Source organism: Lepus europaeus, chromosome 11 (assembly GCF_033115175.1).
Source record: "Lepus europaeus isolate LE1 chromosome 11, mLepTim1.pri, whole genome shotgun sequence".
NCBI classification, from domain to species: Eukaryota; Metazoa; Chordata; class Mammalia; order Lagomorpha; family Leporidae; genus Lepus; species Lepus europaeus.
Window position 1 is genome coordinate 105,272,612 of NC_084837.1, and position 21,025 is coordinate 105,293,636.

The 21,025-nt window shown below is 52.5% G+C and overlaps 1 protein-coding gene across 1 annotated transcript in view; it reads right to left on the minus strand.

Moving 5' to 3' along the window:
• Positions 1-1,109: 1,109 nt before the first annotated feature.
• IQGAP1 (IQ motif containing GTPase activating protein 1) overlaps positions 1,110-21,025 on the minus strand; it is a 108,454-nt gene continuing 88,538 nt past the window's right edge. The window contains exons 29-38 of the mRNA XM_062206288.1: positions 19,980-20,212; positions 19,313-19,445; positions 18,032-18,134; positions 17,505-17,640; positions 17,043-17,130; positions 12,493-12,705; positions 11,796-11,962; positions 8,686-8,808; positions 5,068-5,176; positions 1,110-3,199 (exon numbers count right to left, since the gene is read on the minus strand). Of these exons, the coding sequence (XP_062062272.1) occupies positions 3,086-3,199; positions 5,068-5,176; positions 8,686-8,808; positions 11,796-11,962; positions 12,493-12,705; positions 17,043-17,130; positions 17,505-17,640; positions 18,032-18,134; positions 19,313-19,445; positions 19,980-20,212 (1,419 nt within the window). The 3' untranslated portion in view covers positions 1,110-3,085. The remainder of the gene's footprint in view (positions 3,200-5,067; positions 5,177-8,685; positions 8,809-11,795; positions 11,963-12,492; positions 12,706-17,042; positions 17,131-17,504; positions 17,641-18,031; positions 18,135-19,312; positions 19,446-19,979; positions 20,213-21,025) is intronic.

Sequence of the window (21,025 nt, forward strand, 5' to 3'; positions counted from 1 at the left end):
AGAAGCTCCTAGCTTTGGATTGGCTCAATTTTGGCCGTTGCAGCTATTTGGGGAGTGAACTAGCAGATGGAAGACCTTTCCGCCTCTTCCTCTCTCTGTAACTCTTTCAAGTTAATAAAAAATTAATCCTAAAAAAAAAAAAAAAAAAAAAAAAAAAAGAAAATGGAAAGTAGGCTTCACTTCTATGGAAATGTAAATATGAGAAACCCATGAGCAGGGCCAGCACTGTGGTGTAGCAGGTAAAGCCACCATCCGCAGTGGCAGCATCCCATATGGGGACCAGTTTGAGTCCTGGCTGCTCCACTTCTGATCCAGCTCTGTGCTATGGCCTGGGAAAGCAGAAGATGGCCCAGATCCTTGGGCCCCTGCAGCCACGTGGGAGACCAGGAAGAAGCTCCTGGCTCCTGGCATTGTAACCATTTGGGGAGTGAACCAGTGGACGGAAGATTTCTCTCTGCCTTTCTGTAACTTTCAAATAAATAAATAAATCTTTTAAAACAAAAACAAAAACCCATGGGCTAGGCAATGGTGGCAGCACTTGGGATGTCCACAGCCCACACTGAAGTGCTGGGGATCGAGTTCCACCTCCACCTCCACTCCAGTTCCCTGTGAAAGCTCCTGGGAGGCAGATGATGGCCCAAGCGCTTGGGGCCCTGCCACCCTGGGAGATATGGAGTTCCCACCCTGGGCTTTGGCTTTACTGGCTCAAAAGGGCCCCCTTTTGTGTTTTTCCAGACCCCATGTCCCTGCTCCTTCCTCGCATGCGAACCCAGCCCGTCCCCCTGTGCTGTGGTCTGCTCCTTCCTCACATGTGAACCCAGCCCGTCCCCCTGTGCCATGGTCCACCAATGCCGCTCAGCTTTAAAGCTCCAGCCCCCGGCCAGTCAGAATTAAGTGAGTCGCATCTGCTCGCCCCGCCTTTTTATGCTGAAGCGGCTTTTCCTGTGTTAACATGGGGCGGGCAGCACCGACACGCTGGCTGCAGCTCGCCAGCACACGAGGGGTTGGTTGTTCTCTGTTGTGGTTTTTAATTATTAAATCTCCCTCTAGGCGACACTGTTTAGCAGGAACTGCTAACAACGAAACTGAGAAAAATAAACACAAACACGAACAAATGACCTTTTATTCCATACAGAGATACAAAGGCAATTGTGTGTAGCAACAATCCGACAGGCAGTCCAGGTTCTGGGGCGGAAGTAAATTCATGGTAAATGTCATGATGGCTGGCCAGAGAGGAGGGGGGTGGAGAAGGAACGCTATGGCTAATAAATAATGGTTGCATGGCCCTTCGGGGTCCCTGTGCCACAGGGCGTCCTCTGACTGCAGACCCCCAGAGGGCACCCAGCGCCCGTGCTGTGTCAGGAGCGGGCCCGAGGGAGCGGTGTTCCTCACCCAGAATGGAGGCATGGTGTTTGGAGCGGTCGTAACCTCTGCTCACCACTGGGTGCCTTGCAGGTGGCACCTGGGCTGCTGTCCCCTCGGCAGGGAAGCGACCTGACACAGCTTCCGTGGCGGTGCTGGCTGCGATGCCTCCCCCTTTAGATCTAAGGACGGAGCCCGCTAAAAAACAAATCCTTTTCCAAAATACAAGAGAAAAGGAGGTCAGGGCGGAGGCGACTCCTCCCCAGCTCCCACACCTTGCTGCGCCGGGGAAGCTGCCTGTCGGGAGAGACGCTCGCGTAACACCTGTCACGGGACTCGCCGCCTCACTTGTCATTAATTAAAAGTTTCCTGGCTTTCAATAAACATCTGTAAATTCTTTCACGTTAGCTTCCCAAGTTTTAGCTTTGGTGATAAAAGGGCACTGAGCCAAGACTGTGGAGAAAACAGAGGCTCGGGAGCCTGACGTCGGCATCTTCTGGGACAAATAGATTTTTTTTTTTAAAGTACAAGAGTTTTCACCCAAGAAGAAAGGCTTCCTTACTTCAGTGTTTTGAGCTGAACTGTTTCTGACTGAGCCCAGAAAACCGGGGCTCTGAGAACAAAGGTACAGTGCGGGCAGCAGGAGAGGAGACGAGGGAGAAGTGAATTTGAACCTCAAGTGTGACATCCGCTGGCTGGTTTGCTTGTCTTTATCTTGGCTAGTTAAGGCAGGATTCTCTCTCTCTGCAACCTGGCAGAGAAATCCTAGTGTTTCAGCTATAGGAGAGCTTCAAGAGTTCAGATATACAGAGAAACCAACTTTCAAACCCTCTCCAAGTAGTTCTCTAAAGGCTTGAAGCACTATATGAATCTTAAACTCCTATCACCCCCTTTTTAAGAAATAAATCTACATTTTAAGAAGGCACTCTTAAGATATAAAACAGTTTGAAACCCAGTTCTACCCTACATGGGGAGACCCCAGTCTTGGCGCCAGGGGAGGAGCAGGCCACGGGCCGGAAGTGTGTCTGTCTCTCAGCAGGGACGCACGCCCGGGCTCGCGGCCTCCTGAGCCCACCTGAGCCCACCTGAGCCGCTGCACAAGGGGACTCTCCACCCAGCGCAGAGGGCGCTACACTAACGGAAACGCCTGAATTCGACAGTGATTTTTTTTAATCTCCTTTTCTCTATAAATGCTCCCTTAGAATACAGAGTGGTGACTTCCTCTAGCTCCTGCCCACGAAGTACAACCGAGCGGAGGAGCGGCAGCGATCCTGGCCCTTCTGCCTTACCGACGGGGCAGAGATACAGAGGAACTTCCCTTCCCAGCGGCCCCCAACCCGACAGGTTTACTGTGCAGCTCGCAGCTTCCACTCTAAAACAAGAACTGGAATCCCACCCTCCTGACTGCTACCTACACACCAGAGCTTACAATACAGTATGCAACTTTGGAGACTGTAACAACAGAGATTTTAGTGGCGTTCCCACCCTTTCCGAAGCCATGGAGGAAAACAGAGGAGCCAGAGGGCCAGACTAAGCCTGAAATACAATTTCTCTACGAACAGGGACAACGAACGGCCTAGGAGGGCAGGAGTTAGCAAAGTGGCGTTGGGCTGCCGAGACCGAGGAGCGCTGCGGGCTGGGGCTGGCTTCAGTGAGTGGAGGACTCCCGCCGGGCAGCCTCGCCGCCTGCTCCCCCTCATGCCGGCCGGCAGCATGGGCTCCGTCACTTCCCGTAGAACTTCTTGTTGAGAAGGAAGATCAGGAGGTTGACGTTTACCTTAGCTCTATCAAACAGTTTCATGACAGCGACGCCTTCGTATTGGAGCTGCAGCAGGTCCTGTTTAAAAAAACAGAACAGAACAGAACATTCGGACGGTGAACCAAGCCAGTGCAGCTCGAAGGGAACGGACGCGACGCAGGGAGGGGCGCAGAAGGAAGGCGGCAGGCCCCGGATGCCAGCCGGGGAGCGGGGCGAGAAGAGGGCTTCCGGCGACGGAGCTGTCCGCTGCACGGCCGCCCGAGGGCTGGGCCACAGGGCACCCTGGCCGGCAGAGGGTTCTGGTTCAGTTGGAGTTAGGAAGGCTTTTGTTTATATTAAAACCCAGCAGGCATGGAAAGAAAATGAAGTGTGCCTGGTTATCACACACATCTAACCTTTTTATTTCAGAAGTTACGGTGACATTTCCCCACTTCATCCCAAGCTACGGGTCACCAGCTTTTGTACACCTGGGGAGGGTGGAGGTGCCTCAACCCAGGAGGAAGTGCCCTGACCACGGAGGCCGCGACGGGGCCGCGGCCCAGGCCTGGAGCCCCGCGTCACGGGAGCAGCCTTTCTCTCCTGAAGGCAGGGGGCGGCAGGGCGCACGTGCCCTCAGCTTCGAAGAAGCGCCTTACACATTGTCTTAGGTCTTCATGAGAATCCTGCAAGGTGCCACCATCCCAGCTCCGGAGAGGAGCCGCAGCCAATCAGAGACTGAACGACCTGCCTGGCTGAACAGGCTTGGCCGAGGAAGGGCCACACCTGACTACCAAACTCCTGCTCTTCCCATGACCCTCTGCTGCCCCGCTGAGCTGAACAAACTGGAGAGGGTGCGCCTCTCCACGTTAGGAGAGCGGAGACCGAGGGTGACAAGGCTTGGGACAACTCTCAAAGTGCAACAGTTCACTCTGCGGGAAAACCCGAGCGGTTCGCTGAGGGTGGCGACTGTGGCGCGTCACCTGTGCCCAACACAATTCCCGGCTCCCGGCGGCGGCTCCATTGATGGAGTCTGTGCACGAGTGAGTAAATCACCCGGGGAGACCGGTAGCCTCGGTGAATCCGGTACAGAGAGCATAAGCGGCCCTGTTCCCGTGAAGTACCTGGTTAGCTGTGTGCGTACACATCATCTCACCCTTGTTCAGCTAATGCGTTTCGAGGTGTACAGGTTGCCGAGAAGGAAACAAAGATGACTGAGAAAGGCTCCCTGGCCTTAGGAGTCCTCGCTTTTGGGGCTGGGAGGGAAATGCCCATCTCTAACAGAGGCCCCCTCTAAGGGCTGCTGAGGCCGGGGAGAACCCGCTGCAGCCAGGGTTCCAGGGCAGGCGGCGCGCACCCGGGGCTCACAGCCCGACGGGGGCGGGGCAGGGAGGAGAGGCGAGGCACCCAACTGGCAGGGAGCAGCACGTGCGTGAGCCCGAGTGCACGTTCCCGGAGAGGCACCTGGCCGGCCTGACGGAGCAGGGCCGGCAGCGAGCCCGGAGCGGAGTGGACGTGCCACACACACGAGGCTAGAGGAGTCGGCATCACTAGAGGTCCTGGCGCCGTTAGTGCATCAGAACCAGAGCTCTTGCAAAGAAAAATCAGGGCCAGGTATGCTACAGAACGAGTGACCGCGGAGTTACTTTTCAGTTTTAAGTGGAATTCAGTTTACAGGCTTGACAGTGCAAAATCCAGACCGAGGGGGAAGAAAGACTTCAGGCAAGGCAGGCTTCCGACGCTGCGCTAGCAACGCCTGCACCAGGTCCAGGTCAGTGGCGGCACGAGGAGGCAGCGTCAGAGTGATGCTCTCTGAGGACAAGCCCATCTGTGAAGAGCTGGCCGGGTGCACCAACACCAGAAACCTTGGCCGCAGCCCCGCCGACCGCGACAGCTCTCCCCTCGCGGTCTCCTGGCCTTCTCCCTGGCCTCCTGGGAGCAGGACGTGGCTCTCCCTGACGCACACCCACCTGATAATGTAACATGAAAGTCTCCATCTGAACGCCCATGAATTTGGCTTTCACTTCAAAGTCTCCAACCTCTTCTGTCGGGCTGATTTCAAAGATAACATTCTTAAACCTGTTGAGACACAACAACGAAAGGGTGTGCTTTTTATGCGCTCCTATAACAATATCCTGTGAGATGGGAACAGAGGAGGAACCAGGTCTTCCAGGGCACGGTACTTCCGCAGGCGATGGGCGTGGTGTGGGCGTGGCACTCCCAGGACCACCTGCTCTGGGACTTGGCAGGAGGACACCAATCTCTCCTCGCACACCTGCGCCTACTGACAAGCATCACAAGTGGCCTGTGACGGATGATGCCACGGACATTCTCCTGGCCTTCAACGTCCCCCTGCAGAAACCTAGGGGGGGAGCGGGGTTGGAGGGAGAGGCGAGAGCACACGTTCGAGAGCGTGCATGTTTGAGGGCTGGGAACAGCAAGTAAATGAAAACAAGAGGGGGTCAGTGTCAGCGTCTGGGGGGAGGTCTCCTGACAGAGCAGGTGCTGTGTGTATGCAAGTGTACTGGGTACGACCAGACCAGAGGTCACTGCTCTCATGACGCCACCGAGTGACCCACGCATCAGCCCCATCCCTAGATCCAAGCAGCACGAATCCTGTTATAAACAGGACTGAGAGCCACAGAAGCGGCCAAAACATCCACGCGTGGGAACACTGCATTTCACTCTGCTGGAACGCCTCCCGGAGGCTTCCTTTGTGGACCTGGTTAACTGGTTTCTGAGCTCAGGAGCGAATCAAGAAGGATAGAGAGGCACCTGAACAGTAACAGAACATAATGAAAACAGAGAACAGATTACAAATAGCGAGACAAATCTGAAACTACATATAAAGCACCAGACCAAAAAAAACCCCACAAAACAAGCAAACAAATCACAAAGACAGACCAAGGTTCCTGATTGAAAACTTAAGAGAAAACACAGACAAACTTTATCTAACCACTCCCCCCCAAACCCAGAAGACAAAACACTCAATTAGAAATCTAAGAAATGTAAATTTTGAAAATATTTTTAATGACTGAATTTAAAAACATCAAAAGTTATTTTATTATTCAACAGTGGCAAGCCATGTTCATATCACTGTAGACTGGCAATACGTGCAGGAACTGAAGATTCTCCTAACACTGCAAACAGCACGGCCAGCATTTGGCTTGGCAGTTAAATGACAACTGCTATGCCCGAAGCCCACACTGGAAGCGTCTGGGTTTGACTCTGGGCTCTGGTTCCTGCTAATGCACACTCCAGAAGACAGCAGGTGACAGTGCGAGCACCTGGGCCCCTGCCAGCAACATGAGGGCCCTGGATTGACTTCCAGGCTCCTGGCTTCATTCTGGTCCAGCCCTGGCTGTTGTGGGCATTTGGGGAGTAAGTCAGTGGACTGGAGTATCTCTCTCTCTCGTAATTAAAAAGGAAAACAAAACGAAACAAAAATCCTAGAGTTGCTGCATATCCAGCAATTCCACTTCTAGGCTCATATCCCAAAGAACTGAAAGAGCTCAAAGAGGTACGTGCACACTCATGCTCACTGCAACACTACTCACGACAGCCAAGCAGCAGAGCCTCAGCTACGCATCGACCAACGAGTGGATAAACAAAGTGTGGCACACTCGTATCATGGACTGAAAACAGAAGGGAATCCTGCCGCCTGCTCCCACAGGGATGAAGCTTGAGGGCGTGGCAGTCACTGTAAGCAGTCAGCCAGCCACAGGGACAAACATGGCCTGACTCCACTTACACGAGGGAACCAAAGCAGTCAAGTCCACAGAGACAGAGTGGATGGGTGGCTGCGGAGGCCGGCGGGAAGCGGATGGGGAGCTGTTATTCTAATGGGTGCGGAGTTGCAGTGCCACAAGTGAGTTCTGCTGCACAACCAAGCGACCGCACCGAGGACCGCGCAGCGCCGGCCCTCCAACAGCCGGGACGGCACACCGCAGCCTGCGCACATCTTACACAAAGATAACAGAGCGCGCTCTGACCACAAACTCCAGCTCTGGGCATCTACTAGTTAAACAATTCAGGAAAGATTTAAAGTATTACTGGTAATAATGTACAGATACCAATGTAAGCATTTAACAAGTGAATGGTTAAAAAATTATGGAATTTTATGTTAGCCATTAAAAAGGATATTTTCAAAGAATAAGAAAAAGCCCACAATCTAATGTTGGAAGAAAAAGACTGCATACATGGCTATAAATAGTAACATCCCAAATCATATTTCAAAATTAGGTAGTAGGGGCTGGCATCGCGGCACACTGGGTTAAACTGCTGCTTGTGAGGTGAGCATCCCACTTCAGAGTGCTGGTTCCAGTCCCGGCTGCTCCACGCTGCCCAGCTCCCTGCTAGTGCGTCCAGGAAACCAGCGGATAATGGCCCAAGTACTTAGTTCTCTGCCACCAATGTGGGCAACCCGGATGGAGTTCCAGGCTCCTGCCTTTAGCTTGGCCTAGTCCTGATTTCTCTGTGTCTCTCTGCCTTTCGAATACATAAATAAATAAACATTAAAAAAAAAGGTAAGAGGGTGGATGGATGATCTTTATATAAATCAAGGCAGAAAAGAAACTCCAAGTATACTGCAATGATTGCAGCAGTTGTCTTGGTCTCTGGGATGCTTTTTCCTTATGCTTTTTTTTTTTTTTTAAACAGGCAGAGTGGACAGTGAGAGAGAGAGAGACAGAGAGAAAGGTCTTCCTTTTGCCGTTGGTTCACCTTCCAATGGCCGCTGCGGCTGGCGTGCTGCGGCCAGCGCACCGCGCTGTTCCGAAGGCAGGAGCCAGTTGCTTCTCCTGGTCTCCCATGGGGTGCAGGACCCAAGCACTTGGGCCATTCTCCACTGCACTCCCTGGCCACAGCAGAGAGCTGGCCTGGAAGAGGGGCAACCGGGACAGAATCCGGCGCCCCAACCGGGACTAGAACCCGGTGTGCCGGCGCTGCTAGGCAGAGGATTAGCCTGTTCAGCCACGGCGCCAGCCTCCTTATGCTTTATTACAAAATTTTTTTTCAAAATTCAACAATGAAAAAGTTCCTTTTCAGACAAAGATTTCTTTTTGTTTTGTTTTTAAGCAGACTCAAGAAGACAAAGCTAAGGAAAAAAAAAAAAAAAAAAAAGACGACAACAAAGCTGAGAAGCCTGGAGTCATGGGGTGGATGGAGCCGGAGCTCAGAGGATGGATGCTACTGGTGCCGGGCCCAGGACCTGGGGGGGACATCAGGTCGGAAGGTGGGGACAGGGCCCTAGGTCCTAGGCACATGTGGGATGAAGTAAGTTCCTCCTACTGTTGCTCTTATTTATTTCTGGGCCAGACACACAGGAAACTGAAGGACTGATTTAAAGAGAAAAAGTTAAGGTGGGGCCTACACAAACCGGTGACAAATGTTCCACAATAAATATTTTCTTGTTTATCACAGACAAATTAGCCCTGTGTGTTGGGCTTAATTCTGCATGGGTGCATGTGTACTTATTTACGAATAAAATACAAACTGGCTGTCAGGAAAGACAGAGAAAGGAGAGATCGGATGTGAAGAACGTGGAACCAAACCAGCCCACAGGACAGAGCGCGGAAGTCAGTACTCACTGATTCACTTGCAGATCCTCGATTTCCAGGAGAACTCCCTTCTCGTGGAGTCTTGCTGCCGTGTATTTCAGAGAAATCTTCTTGCTTTTCTTTCCTTTCATTTCCCGAGGCTTTTTGGAGACCCTGTAAGAATCACAGCAGGCCTCTTCACATGGATGACTACACCAAGAGTCTTTGTTGCAGGCAACTCCAGGAACTGAGGCCAGAAAACCCCCAACAAGCAGCACACTGACACGTGACCAACAAGGGTGAGGATTCAATGGCCGGCGCCTCAGCACAACAGGACACATCACGGAACTGCCGTGTGCTCAGAGTTAGATCTGAGAACACTCCCCGAACTGGACCTCCGTCTCCTGGGCACCTGAGCGAGGGACAGCGTGCGAGCTCCAGACGCCAGCCTGAGGGAACGGCCCTGAAGGCCAGGCCCCTCAGCCACAGCGGGTGGGGAGGGGGCGGAATTGAACTATCTTCAAATAGATCGTTTTTAACAGAGCCCAAGCTAGCACAGCGATCCGAGAGGGCAGAGGGCAGAGAGACAGCCGTGAGGGGCTATTAGGATAATCAGGGCAGGAAGTAGGGAGGAACAGGGGAGGAGGAGGAACAGGCGCGGGACGCCAGGCGGAGCAGGGCAGGAAGCAGGGCAGAAACCCTGGCAGCAGCAAAGAGAGGAGCGCCCAGGGGTGGCAACGGAAAATGTAAAAGGCACAGGCATTCCGCTTCCAGCAATTCGTCTTCAGAAACATGCTCCCGGGGCCAGCACTGCGCATAGCGGGTAAAGCTGCCGCCTGCAGTGCTGGCATCCCATATGGGCACCATTCGAGACCCAGCTGCTCCACTTCTGATCCAGCTCCCTGCTATGGCTTGGGAAAGCAGTTGGAAGACTTGGGCCCCTGCACCTGCCTGGAAGACCCGGAAGAAGCTCCTGGCTCCTGGCTTCAGATCAGCGCGGCTCCACCCATTGTGGCCAATTGGGGAGTGAACCAGCGGATGAAGACCTCTCTCCCTCTCTCTCTCCCTCTCCTTCTCTAACTCTGACTTTCAAGTAAAATAAACAAATCCTTAAAAAAAAAAGAGATACGTTCCCATCTGCAAAAGCATATTTGATATATATACATACGTTCATATCTCTATGTATCTGTTATCTATGTCTAGAGAGACAGAAGTTAGTTTGTTGTAGAATTTGTAATAACATTAAACAACTAGAAACAGCAAAATGTTCACCAATGGAGTGATTAAACAGACCCTTTTATCTCCCCGTACAACGGGATCCTATGCAGTCATTTTAAAAAATGGAGACCTGTCGCTGTCTGCCTAGACCACTCTGGGGGCCAGTGTTGTGGCACAGTGGGTTAAGCCACCACCTGAGAAACCGGCATCCCACATGGGTGCTGGTTTGTATCGTGACTGCTCTGCTTCAGATCTGCTCCCTGCTGATGGCCAGAGAAAGCAGCAGAAGATGGCCCAAGTGTTTGGACCCTGCCACCCATATGGGAGACCAGGAAGAAGTTCCTGGCTCTGGCTTTGGCCTGGCCCAGCCCTGGCTGTCACAACCATTTGGAGAGTGAACCAGTGGTTGGAAGATTTGTTTCTCCTTCTAACTCTGCCTCTCAAGTCAATAAAATCTTTTAAAAAAAATATCTGGATCCCCCACATTGGTGGCAGAGATCCAAATACTTGAGCCATCACTGATGCCTCCTATGGTGCACGTTAGCAGGAAGCTGGAATTGGAAATGGAGTTGGGACCTGGACCTAGGCACTCTGATATGGGATGTGTGCATCCCAAGGGGCATCTTCATTGCTGTGCCAGATGCCTGGCCCCAGATCTTGGTTACTAAACATCATTCTTCATAAAAAGGAACCAGGGATGCTTGGGGAAACAGTTCATTCCAGGCCTAGGGAGGGTAAATACAAGTTGAACCTGACACACCTTGTGCAAGCATTTCAGGAAGTACTACAACAGAGCGGACATGCCAAAAGGACACAGGAGGTAGCACCACAGGCTGGGTTGGATGGCCTGGCTGTCATCCCATCAGAGGGAGCCCTGTCTCACCCTGGGGAGAGTGAGTGCACGTGTAAGAGCAAGTGAGCCAGGTCTGGTGTGGCGCAGTGAGTAAAGCTGCTGCCTGCAATGCCGGTATCCCCTATGGGCGCCAGTCTGTGTCCCGGCTGCTCCATTGCTAATCCAGTTCCCTGCTAATGGCCTGGGAAAAGCAGTGGCAGATGGCCTAACTGTCTGAGACCCTGCCACCCACATGGGAGACCTAGGATGTGGCTCCTGGCTCCGGCCTAGCCATCGTGGCCATTTTTGGGGGCGAACCAGTGGATGGGAGATCCTCTCTGTCTCTCCCTCTCTGTAACTCTGCTTTTCAAAAATAAATGAACTTAAAAAAGAAGAAAAAAAAAAAAAAAAAAGCAAGTAAGCCAGAGAGAGGGGAAGCAGATGTGGCAAATATTTCAAAACTGGGGAAGTCAGTTGAAGGTTATTTGGGTCTTTATTGTTCCAATCTATCTTTCTGAGGTCTGAGAAATCCTTAAAAAATTAGGAGTGAAAAATAAAGTACACTAACCCTGAACACAGAACCTGCACTGACCCCCTCACGTCCCCAGGCTTGCAGCCCCTGCCTGTAAAGTGGGCACGCTGATGGTTGTGGCCAGCGCCAGGAGGGCGCCATGAGATTCTCCTCAGCCCCTGAGGAGGAGTCAGGTCTGGGAGCCCGTCCCTCCGAAGGTACGGAGAGCAACCAGGAAATGCACATTTTTATAACATTCTTTAAGTGAGTCTTGTGTCTACCTAGGTTTGGGGACTGCCAGATGGGCTCCTACCATGATTCTGATTTCTAGGGCCAAGAAGATATTTTGGAGCAAAAGGTGCTTAGATATGAGCATCTTTGAACTCCCCCACCCCCCATTACGGATATCAGACACTTACATCATTTACTAACCAATGGAACTAGGCAATTGCACAATGGTTACAAGCCAAATAAAGAACTTGTGCAATAAACAGAGCCAGGATGTTTTAGGAGAAAATTTCCAATGTAGCCTCAGTTGCCTCTGCTGTTTTGCCCTCCCTTACTTTCCCCTGATTAATTCAAGAAGCAAAAAATACTCACTTGCCCTTGCTGGCTAAGTTATCCAGGCAAGTTTTGATATAGCTTTTATAGTAATCCACCTGCTCCCCATAGAAGGTGGCCTTGGAGTTCAGAGCAGCGTACGTCTGCTGCAACTTCACCAGCTCGGCCTTCCTCCTCTGCCGGTATCTCCGCTGATTCCGAATGTCCTGGGGGCAGAGTGGTTACTGTTAGGAAAAGGACAGGTCTCGTGTGCTTCTGGAATCTTCACCATTTAACACCAGAACCCAGCAGGGCTTATCCGACTGCCTTGAACAGGACCACACATTCTTAACAGGAATGATCTGGGCCCACAAACTCATATCATCAATCCCCCCCCCCCCCATTTATATCTTACAGCAACAGGGAATGTGTTACTTTCAGACTTCCATGATATTAGAGTTTACTTGTACAGCTGGGTTAGACCTCTTTGTTCTGTCATCAAGAGAGGGAGAAAAAGGATGTTTGACACATCCATCACCAAGCTCCTGGGCGGGCACACATGGCACAGGATGCCTAAACCCTCAGCCCACACCAAGGCCCTCGCTTGAAATGATTCACACAAACCAAGGCCCTGACGGTCAGCCTGAGGCGACCTGTATTACACGAAATCGACCTGCGCGGCGACGGTCTCTTTAGGAGCCCCTGACACAGCGCTCCGCGAGGCCAGGCCTCCCCCTCCGCCCCCACCATGCACTACCTTGGCAATGTCGTTGATCAGCTCCTGGTATTTGTTCTTTGGGTCCACAGTCCCAAGTTCCGTGAGCTTCTTTAAGCCTGTCTGGATCTTCTCCTTCTTCTCCTGGAGGGTGAGGTTGCTGTCTTCCTGCACAGACTTGGACTTCTTCATCTTGTCAGGAGTTTTGGCGTCACGGATGGCACGTCTCTGCATGGCCCTCTGATGCTCTGCTTCCTGCAGATGGAAAAAAAGAAGTGCTTGACAAGCTCGCCATGCTGGTCCTTTTTTTTTTTTTTAAATTTTAAATATTTATTTATTTATTTGAAAGGCAGAGTTACAGCAACAGAACGAGAGAAATCTTCCATCTGCTGGTTCACTCCCCAGTGGCCACAGCGGCCAAGGCTGGGCCAAGCCAAAGTCTTCCAGGTAAACCATGTGGGTGCAGGGGCCCAAGGACTTTGGCCATCCTCTGCTGCTTTCCCAGATGCATTAGCAGGGAGCTGGGTCAGAATTAGAGCAGCTGGGACTCCAGTCGGTGTCCATGTGGGGTGCCAGCACTGCAGGCCATGGCTTAACCTGTTGCGCCACCACTTTCTGACCCACAGCGTTCCTAAACTCAAATTTACCTAGCATGTGCACAAGGGAACTAGGATAGCTCTCAGGCGATATCCTGGAACCAAGACAGATCTCCCCCACAGAAGAGGTCACATCTGGGGACAGTGCTGTGGTGCACCAAGTTAAGCCACCTCCTGCAATGCCAGCATCCCATTTGGGTGCCAGTTTGAGTCCTGGCCGTTCCACTTCCAATCCAGCTCCCTGCTAATGTGCCTGGGAAAGTAGCAGAAGATGGCTTGGGCCTCTGAACCCAGATGAAGTTCCTGGCTCTGGCTTTGGTCTGGCCTCAACCATTGGGGCCATCTGGGGAGCGAACCAGCAGATGGAAGATATTTCTCTCTCTCTCTCTAACTGTGCCTTCCTTTCTTTCTTCTTTTCTTTTCTTTTCTTTTCTTTCTTTCTTTTTTTTTTTTTTTTAAAGATTTATTTTACTTACTTGAAAGAGTTACAGAGAGAGGTAGAGACAGAGAGGAAAGTCCTCCATCCACTGGCCCACTCTCCAAATGGCCTCAATGGCCAGAGATGTGCCAATCCGAAGCCAGGAGCCAGGAGCTTCTTCCGAGTCTCCCACATGAGTGCAGGGACCCAAGGACTTGGACCATTTTCCACTGCTTTCCTAGGCCATAGCAGAGAGCTCGAATAGAAGTGGAACAGCTGAGACACAAACCAGTGCCCATATGGGTTATTGGCACTGCAGGCTGAGGCTCTGACCCACTGTGCCATAGGGCCAGCCCTGTGCCTTTCGAATAAATAAGATAAATGTTAAAAAAAGAAAAAGAAGAAGAAGAAGAAGAAGACGAGGTGGCACCATCACTGTGGAGTAGTGGGCTAAACCACGATCTGTGGTGCTGGCATCCCATACGGGAGCCAGTTCGAGTCCTGGCTGCTCCTCTTCCGATCCAGCTCTCTGCTATGTCCTGGGAAAACAATGGAAGATGGCCCACGTGTTTGGGCCCTGGACCGGTGTGGGAGACCCTGAAGAAGCTCCTGCCTCTGGCTTCGGATCAGCTCAGCTCTGGCCATTGTAGCCATTTAGGGAGTGAACCAGCAGATGGAAGACCTCTCTCTCTGCCTCTCCCTGTCTGTAACTCTACCGCTCAATTAAATACACAAATCTTTAAAAAAAAAAAAAAAAAAAAGAAGAGGTTACATCCACAAAATCATATAATATCTCAGGAGTTCATAGATTTTACTGGATTCAAATTTTCTTCATTTTCCTATCAAATACTGGAACACAAGAACCATTTAATTTTGTTTCAAACATGGCTCCGAGAAGGTGGTGATTACACGAATGCAGCAGCACTCAGCAACCCTTGCTGACTGTGTTCGCTGCCTTGTCCAAGCGGAGCCACACTCAAGCCTTCCTCTCTCAAACACTAGGATCTGAACAAGGACAGCCGCCCCCAAGTCTGTCCTGGTCTCTACCCAAAGCCTGTTCTGTTCCCACCCAACATTTCAGTACATCTGCTGCTCCATTCTTCTAGCATTTTCTTTAACCCTTTGCAACCCTGGCTTCTGCATCTAAAGCTCTCACCACCAAATATGATCCCCACTCCCACCTCCCAAACCCAGCGTCTATTCTTAGTCATCACCTGGTTCACAGTCTCTGCACTCTCTTTCCACCCTAGGCCTATGCTGGAACTTCCAAGGCACTCGAAGCCATTTCCCGGGGCAGGCGCTGTGGTGTAGCAGGTAAAGCCGTCGCCTGCAGTGCCGGCATCCCATACGGGCACCGGTTTGAGTCCCGGCTGCTCCACTTCCAGTCCAGCTCTTTGCTGTGGCTTGGGAAAGCAGTAGAAGATAGCCCAAGTGCTTGGGCCCCTGCACTCATATGGAAGACCCAGAAAGAAGCTCCTGGCTCCTGGCTTCGGATTGGAGCAGCTCCAGCCATTGCAGCCAACTGGGGAGTGAACCAGCGGATGGAAGCTCGCTCGCTTGTTCGCTCGCTCTCTCTCTCTCTCTCTCTCCTTCTCTCTGTGTAACTGTGACTTAAGTAAAGTAAATAAATCTTTAAAAAAAAAAAGCCATTTGTCTCTGCTTGCTCTCAGTACCTTCCACGATCTCCATCCCAATCTTTAAGGCTCTGTTGCCGCATTTTGGGATGTTTGGGGTGGCTGCAGTTCAAACATGTAATCCCTCCCCAACTAGATAACCCCCTTCCCCAGTCGCCCCTCTCCTCTAACACAAACACTGCTCCACACACACAATGCGAGGGGCACATGTGCCGGACTCAGGCAGGGCTGCAATGTGTCACTACAAGCTGAAGGTCTCAGGCAAGTTATTTAATGGATAAGGATCTCAGTTTCCTTATCTACAGAATGGGGATGAAAGACTCACCTCACAGGGATACCGCAAAGATAAAAGGAAAGAACACGGACAAAAGAAACCGACAGTAGGTTCTCAGTGAGGACCGGCTCCTCTCCCTGCCTCACACGTGCTTCTGGGTCGGCACGCTGCAGTCACGGGAATGCCCGTTCTCGCCCCTCACACACGTCTAATCAGTGCAGCATCCAGAGGCTGAGAGGTCACGTAAAACAGTGGCTTTCAAACAGTCCTCTGTGCAGCCTTAGGGGCTTCCCAGAGCCCTCGAGGGCTGGGCTCCAGGTGCCCCATTCCTGGAGCTGTCAGAGTAGCTGCAGCTTTACCTGCTCTCTGTATTGGGCTTCTAAGTTTTCATTTAATGAAATGGAGTCCTACGGTTAATATTTGGAAATGAAAGACAATCTACTTTTTTTGTTTGTTTGTTTGTTTTGACAGGCAGAGTGGACAGTGAGAGAGAGAGACAGAGAGAAAGGTCTTCCTTTGCCGTTGGTTCACCCTCCAATGGCCGCCGCGGTAGGTGCGCTGCGGCCGGCGCACCGCGCTGATCCGATGGCAGGAGCCAGTTGCTTCTCCTGGTCTCCCATGGGGTGCAGAGCCCAACTACTTGGGCCATCCTCCACTGCACTCCTGGGCCACAGCAGAGAGCTGGCCTGGAAGAGGGGCAACCGGGACAGAATTGGTGCCCCGACCGGGACTAGAACCCGGTGTGCCGGCGCCGCAAGGCGGAGGATTAGCCTGTTGAGCCGCGGTGCCGGCCCGACAGTCTACTTTTCTCCTTCGACAATGAGAAACAGGGGTCTTAGCAACCAAGCTACTCACCCAACCCTTCCCACTGCCACGTACCCTTCTCTGGACTGGTGTCACGCACCTGGATGACCCAACTGCCATCTGCAGGGGTGGCCCTGGAATCCCTCACTGCTAAGTGGTCCCCACGCTTCCAAAGGCTCTCCCGCTGCAGTGCCAGACTCCTGCCTCACGGCTCGTTCCTCAGCGCCCACCTGCATGCACACTGCTTTCTAGGTGTGGCCTGGCCACAGGGTCTTCCCCGCCTCTCCAGCTTCGCTCAGCCAGGCTCTCCGGCCTGGAATGCCCTTTCTCCGCACACTCACGCCCTACCCATCCCATGTCAAGTCTGGCTCAGGCCCCGCTCATCTGGTGCAATCTTCCTGAAGCACTGCTACTCCTGGCCTTCCCTGAATCGCCTGTCAACACCATCACTAATTTCTAACGGTCTTCTCATTGTTTCGGGTTTACATTTCTAATGGGTTTCATCACTGTTTTAGGCTTACGTGCCACATTTCCCAATAAGAGCCAAGAGCTCACTGAGCTTAGGAACCATCCTGTGCTTTCCATCTATCTGCCAAGGTACACAGAATTCCAACTCTGCAGCAGGCGATCAATCACAGGACGGACTCACTGATCCTGCCCCGCCCCCTCCCACTCTGCTGGAGACCCAGGAACACCTATCTCCTTCTGGACTTGCTCAGACCAGGTCTAACCACCCCCATCCTCGGGCAGGTTCACGCTTGCTCCAGGAGCTCTCCTCGCTCCGCAGCGCCTCCCTCTACCCGGCACGTGCCTGTCACAGGAGAGTTAGCTGCCTCACGGTGGTGTACGTTAAACCCAAGCCCTACCTGCTCACTGGTGGCTGACGTTTCCAGGATCTCAGTCAAGGTCTCTCCTGGCTGGAAGCGGATGACATCCACAATTAAACGCTTTGTGCTGCAATGAGATGGGGGGCGCATTTAGACACCACTGGCGGGTGCTCCCCTCCCTGTTCAGTGACTGCAGCGGCACAAACATCATCCTAGGGAGTCCCACGAGGCACTCAAGGGCCTAGGTTATTTATGCAACTACACTGTACAGTAGAGTGGGCCCCAGAGCCACGATTTACAACAGAAAACTTCACTTTAGCATACTGGCAAAACAAGGTGGCTAAGTCCTATGCCGAGTAAGATACACGAGGTAACCACAGTTACGATGGGTGAGGGGCCGAGACGGTCTTTCCAGGTCGGACCCAGTGGGCTTGCTCACCAAAGGCCATGGGGCCTCCGGGACAACGTCCCCGTGACTCTTGCTGCTTCTGATGTACTCACTTCAGCAGGATGGTCCGCGCGTCCATTTCTGCGTTCTCGTCTCCCGGTACGTCAAACTTGTTGGTCAGCGTGAGAGAGACTTCCGTCTTCGCCAGGCCTTCCTTGTTTGGGTCGTTCACGTTGCCAGAGCTTTCCCCTGAAGTTTTGGGAAGGCAGAAAGAATCAATAGAGGAGATGCTGGAGGCAAAGAACACAAACAGAAGAGGACGCAAGCCCAGGATGGCAGGAGACCAAGCCAACACACGCGGCGGGGCAGGGCAACCTCCCTGAGAGGTCTTGTAAAATGTTACGCCAGGTGATAAAGGCAAAGGAGCCATGGTAAAGTAACTTCAGAAACGTGCGACAAGTCACGTTGACGCTGCGGCCCAGCGCTCTCCCAGACCTCCTCCGGGACTGGTTACAGGATGAGCTGTGACTGCGCGTTTAACTCGTCCCTTCCGCTGGCTGTAGCCCTTCCCACACAGGGGTCGTCTCTGTTTCCACTGCACATCCAGAGACTGACACAGTGCGAAGACTCAGAACTTTACCTATCAGGGACTCGATGGTGGGCACCTCGCCGAGGTCGTCCAGCAGCTCATGGATTGGGTCATTGTGCTCCGGGGCGATGGCGTCCTGGTGATCTAACAGGAGCTGCATCCAAAACCAACCATCAGTCCATTCGTGTCCTCAGCCCTCGCGCCTAGCCTCTCCCTCAGTGCTGAGCTTAATCGTCCAAAGGACGGGCCCAGCCAACGTGACCTGAGAGCACCACCGTGTGCCCTGCTGGGTGCCACGTTACGACACAGGAGAGGAAATACTGGCACTCTCTCAGCCTCGTGGCCATATGGCATTCAGACGGAGCGGAGTGGAGTAGACCCTCAGGCTTCAGTGCCCCACGCTGGGCCCAGTGCTGCGGTGAAGCCGCAGCCCGCGACGCCAGCATCCCATCTTGGCTGCTCCAGCCAACGCTAATGTGGCTGGAGAAGCAGTGGAGGTGGTCCAAGGACTGGGACCTCTGCCAAGTATGTGGGAGACTCGGATGGAGTTCCTGGCTCTTGGCTTTGGACTGGCCCAGCCCCAGCTGTCGCGGCCATTTGGGAAGTGAAGCAATGGACGGAAGGTCTCTGAAACCCTGCCCTTTCAAATAAAGAAACCCAATCTTAAAAAACAAAATGCCCAAAGTCGTCTGTGTGCCCTGTGCCCTGCTACCACCAGTTCGTGTGACGCATACTGAGACGTCGCTATCACTCCCGGCGTGCAGTTTTAACTCAGAGGGCACACCAGGGCAATGCTGCCTTACTCAGGGGCCCTCACAAAGCCTCCAAGGAGCCACGGGCCCAGGCAGTGTCCTCAGAGCTGGGCATCGGAAATTCCACTCCAAGTATGCCTCGCTCCCTGCTCTCCACCCCTCACTGGGACGGGAGCACATCATTTTAAAAACCCAAAGGAACAGCTTCCAGGGGAAACACCTCTCCAAGGCTACGCGGAGGAAGTTACTATTCCAGATCCTGTTAGAAAACAACACAAAGGGCTAAAGTAAAAAGGGGAAAAACAGGTTTTTAAGTCTGTAGATCAGCGCTCACAAGGGAGACTCTGGGGGATCCTGAGTCAGGGAGCTGGGGGTGGGGCCCAGAAAACTTGACCTTGAACTAGCAGCCCTGGGGATAACTTGCAGGAACTCAGTAGTGACAATGAGCAAAGGAAGAAAGACAACAGGTGCCACCAAGATCATGGCTGGGTGAGATGCCTGGCCACCAGAGGTGGCAGGCAGCAGCCAGGAAAGGTAATGAAGCACAGAGCAGAGAGATTAAATAATTAAAGATACTCACAGTGTGGGTGTTGATGATCTCACCAATGGAAATGTAGATAACCGGTTTGGTGAGAGTTACTAAGTCAGAGTACTCATCCACATTAAATTTATCTTGAAGCTCCGGGACGTCACAAGCAGTTTGGAAGAATCGTCTGCAATCGAGCACAGGAGGCAGCCCCCACACTGAGACGCAGGAGCTGCAGGCCAGAGGACGGCCCACCAGCCCCGCATCCCGGGAATGAAACAGAAGCCAGTGAGGGCACCCATTCCAGACAAATGGCTGCTCGTGTAGACAGCTTTGGGACACAGGTTCTAGAAACTTCTCTTCACCTAGGTGTAGTTCCACTCACAAGAATCATTCAACTGTTCTCAGATATCTGGGCCATTTATCTCCAAGGTAGTGCTCTGAGGCATAGATTGCAACACTAATTGTTAACGAATACATCTCCAACGCTCTCTCTGGTTGCAAAGTAACAGGTGCCTAATGTGTAGTCACTGCTTTGGTGTAGAGTCCAACTGCACAGGAAAACCCTCTGCCGTGTGGACGCGCCACCTCCTGCCACACAAGAGCCCTGTGCCCGTGAGCTCTGCCTCCCACACTGTGTCGTCCACAAACGCTGGGTGGGATTTCGCCTCGTCTTCCCCCTCTAAGGGAAAACGCCCACACAACGCACGTTTCCCCTTACCTGAATTTCTGGTAGGACTGCGAAAGGTACTCGTTAATGATGCTTAAGTGGGCATTATCTCCCAGAAACATCTTATTGGAAGCCGCGTGCTGGAGCATCTTGGCAATGGAGCCCAGATTTCGGCGCTGGTCTGTGGTGAGCTGGCCCCCTGCCGACAGGTCAATGATGTCAAAGGCATCAGGAGCGACGATGGCCGGGTTCATGTACCGATAGTAAAGCAAGTTACCGATAATCTGGGAAGAGGGCAAGCAGAAAGGTGGGTATTAAAAACTATACCACTGAGCAAGCCACAAACTACTTTGCTAACACCCACAACCACCACAACAAAAACAGAAAATGCAGTCCTGTGAGGAAGAAAACAAATAAAAATATGCACATACAACATGCATGCATGCACACATACTTCCTCCTACGGCTTGGAACTAAAACCACCAGCTATCCCTCTGTCAGGTGGGAGAAGGGAAGGGGGGGATGGGAACAGGTAATTCACGCAAGGGCAGCTTCAGAAGGCGAGACAGACTTACAGTGTGCCCTCCAAGGCTTCAGGGCACCCTTTGTTCACACATCAGCGCCGTGCTCCCCAGGAAACTCATTCCTTCCACCCTACTGACACACACCCTGCAGCACCACAGCCTGATGGACACAGTGCAACCCGCCCGGCAGCCCATCCCCCCCATGCTGTGGCTCCCAAAGGCCCAGCTCATGCCTGGGGTCCACGCAACACACATCTCTCCCGCAGAAAGACTCAAGGACAGTCACAGCATCTCCCCTGGAGCTTCATTCAGAAAAAATAAAATGAATTCACCTGAACGAACAGAAAGTCTAGAACCGAGGCCTCACTGTAGGAAAGCACAGAACTAGGAGAGAGAAGAAAAAAGCGTTCAGATTAAAAAGAGAGAGAGAGGAGCACAGCTGAGAAAGAGCTACCAGCAACAGCCTCAGCAGAAAGGTGTGCCCGCCGCTATTCACCTGGCCACCAGCAGAGGGAGCAGCTCTTCAGCGAAAAGACAGGAATTTAACTCAAGGCAGGAAAAATCCCTCTTCCT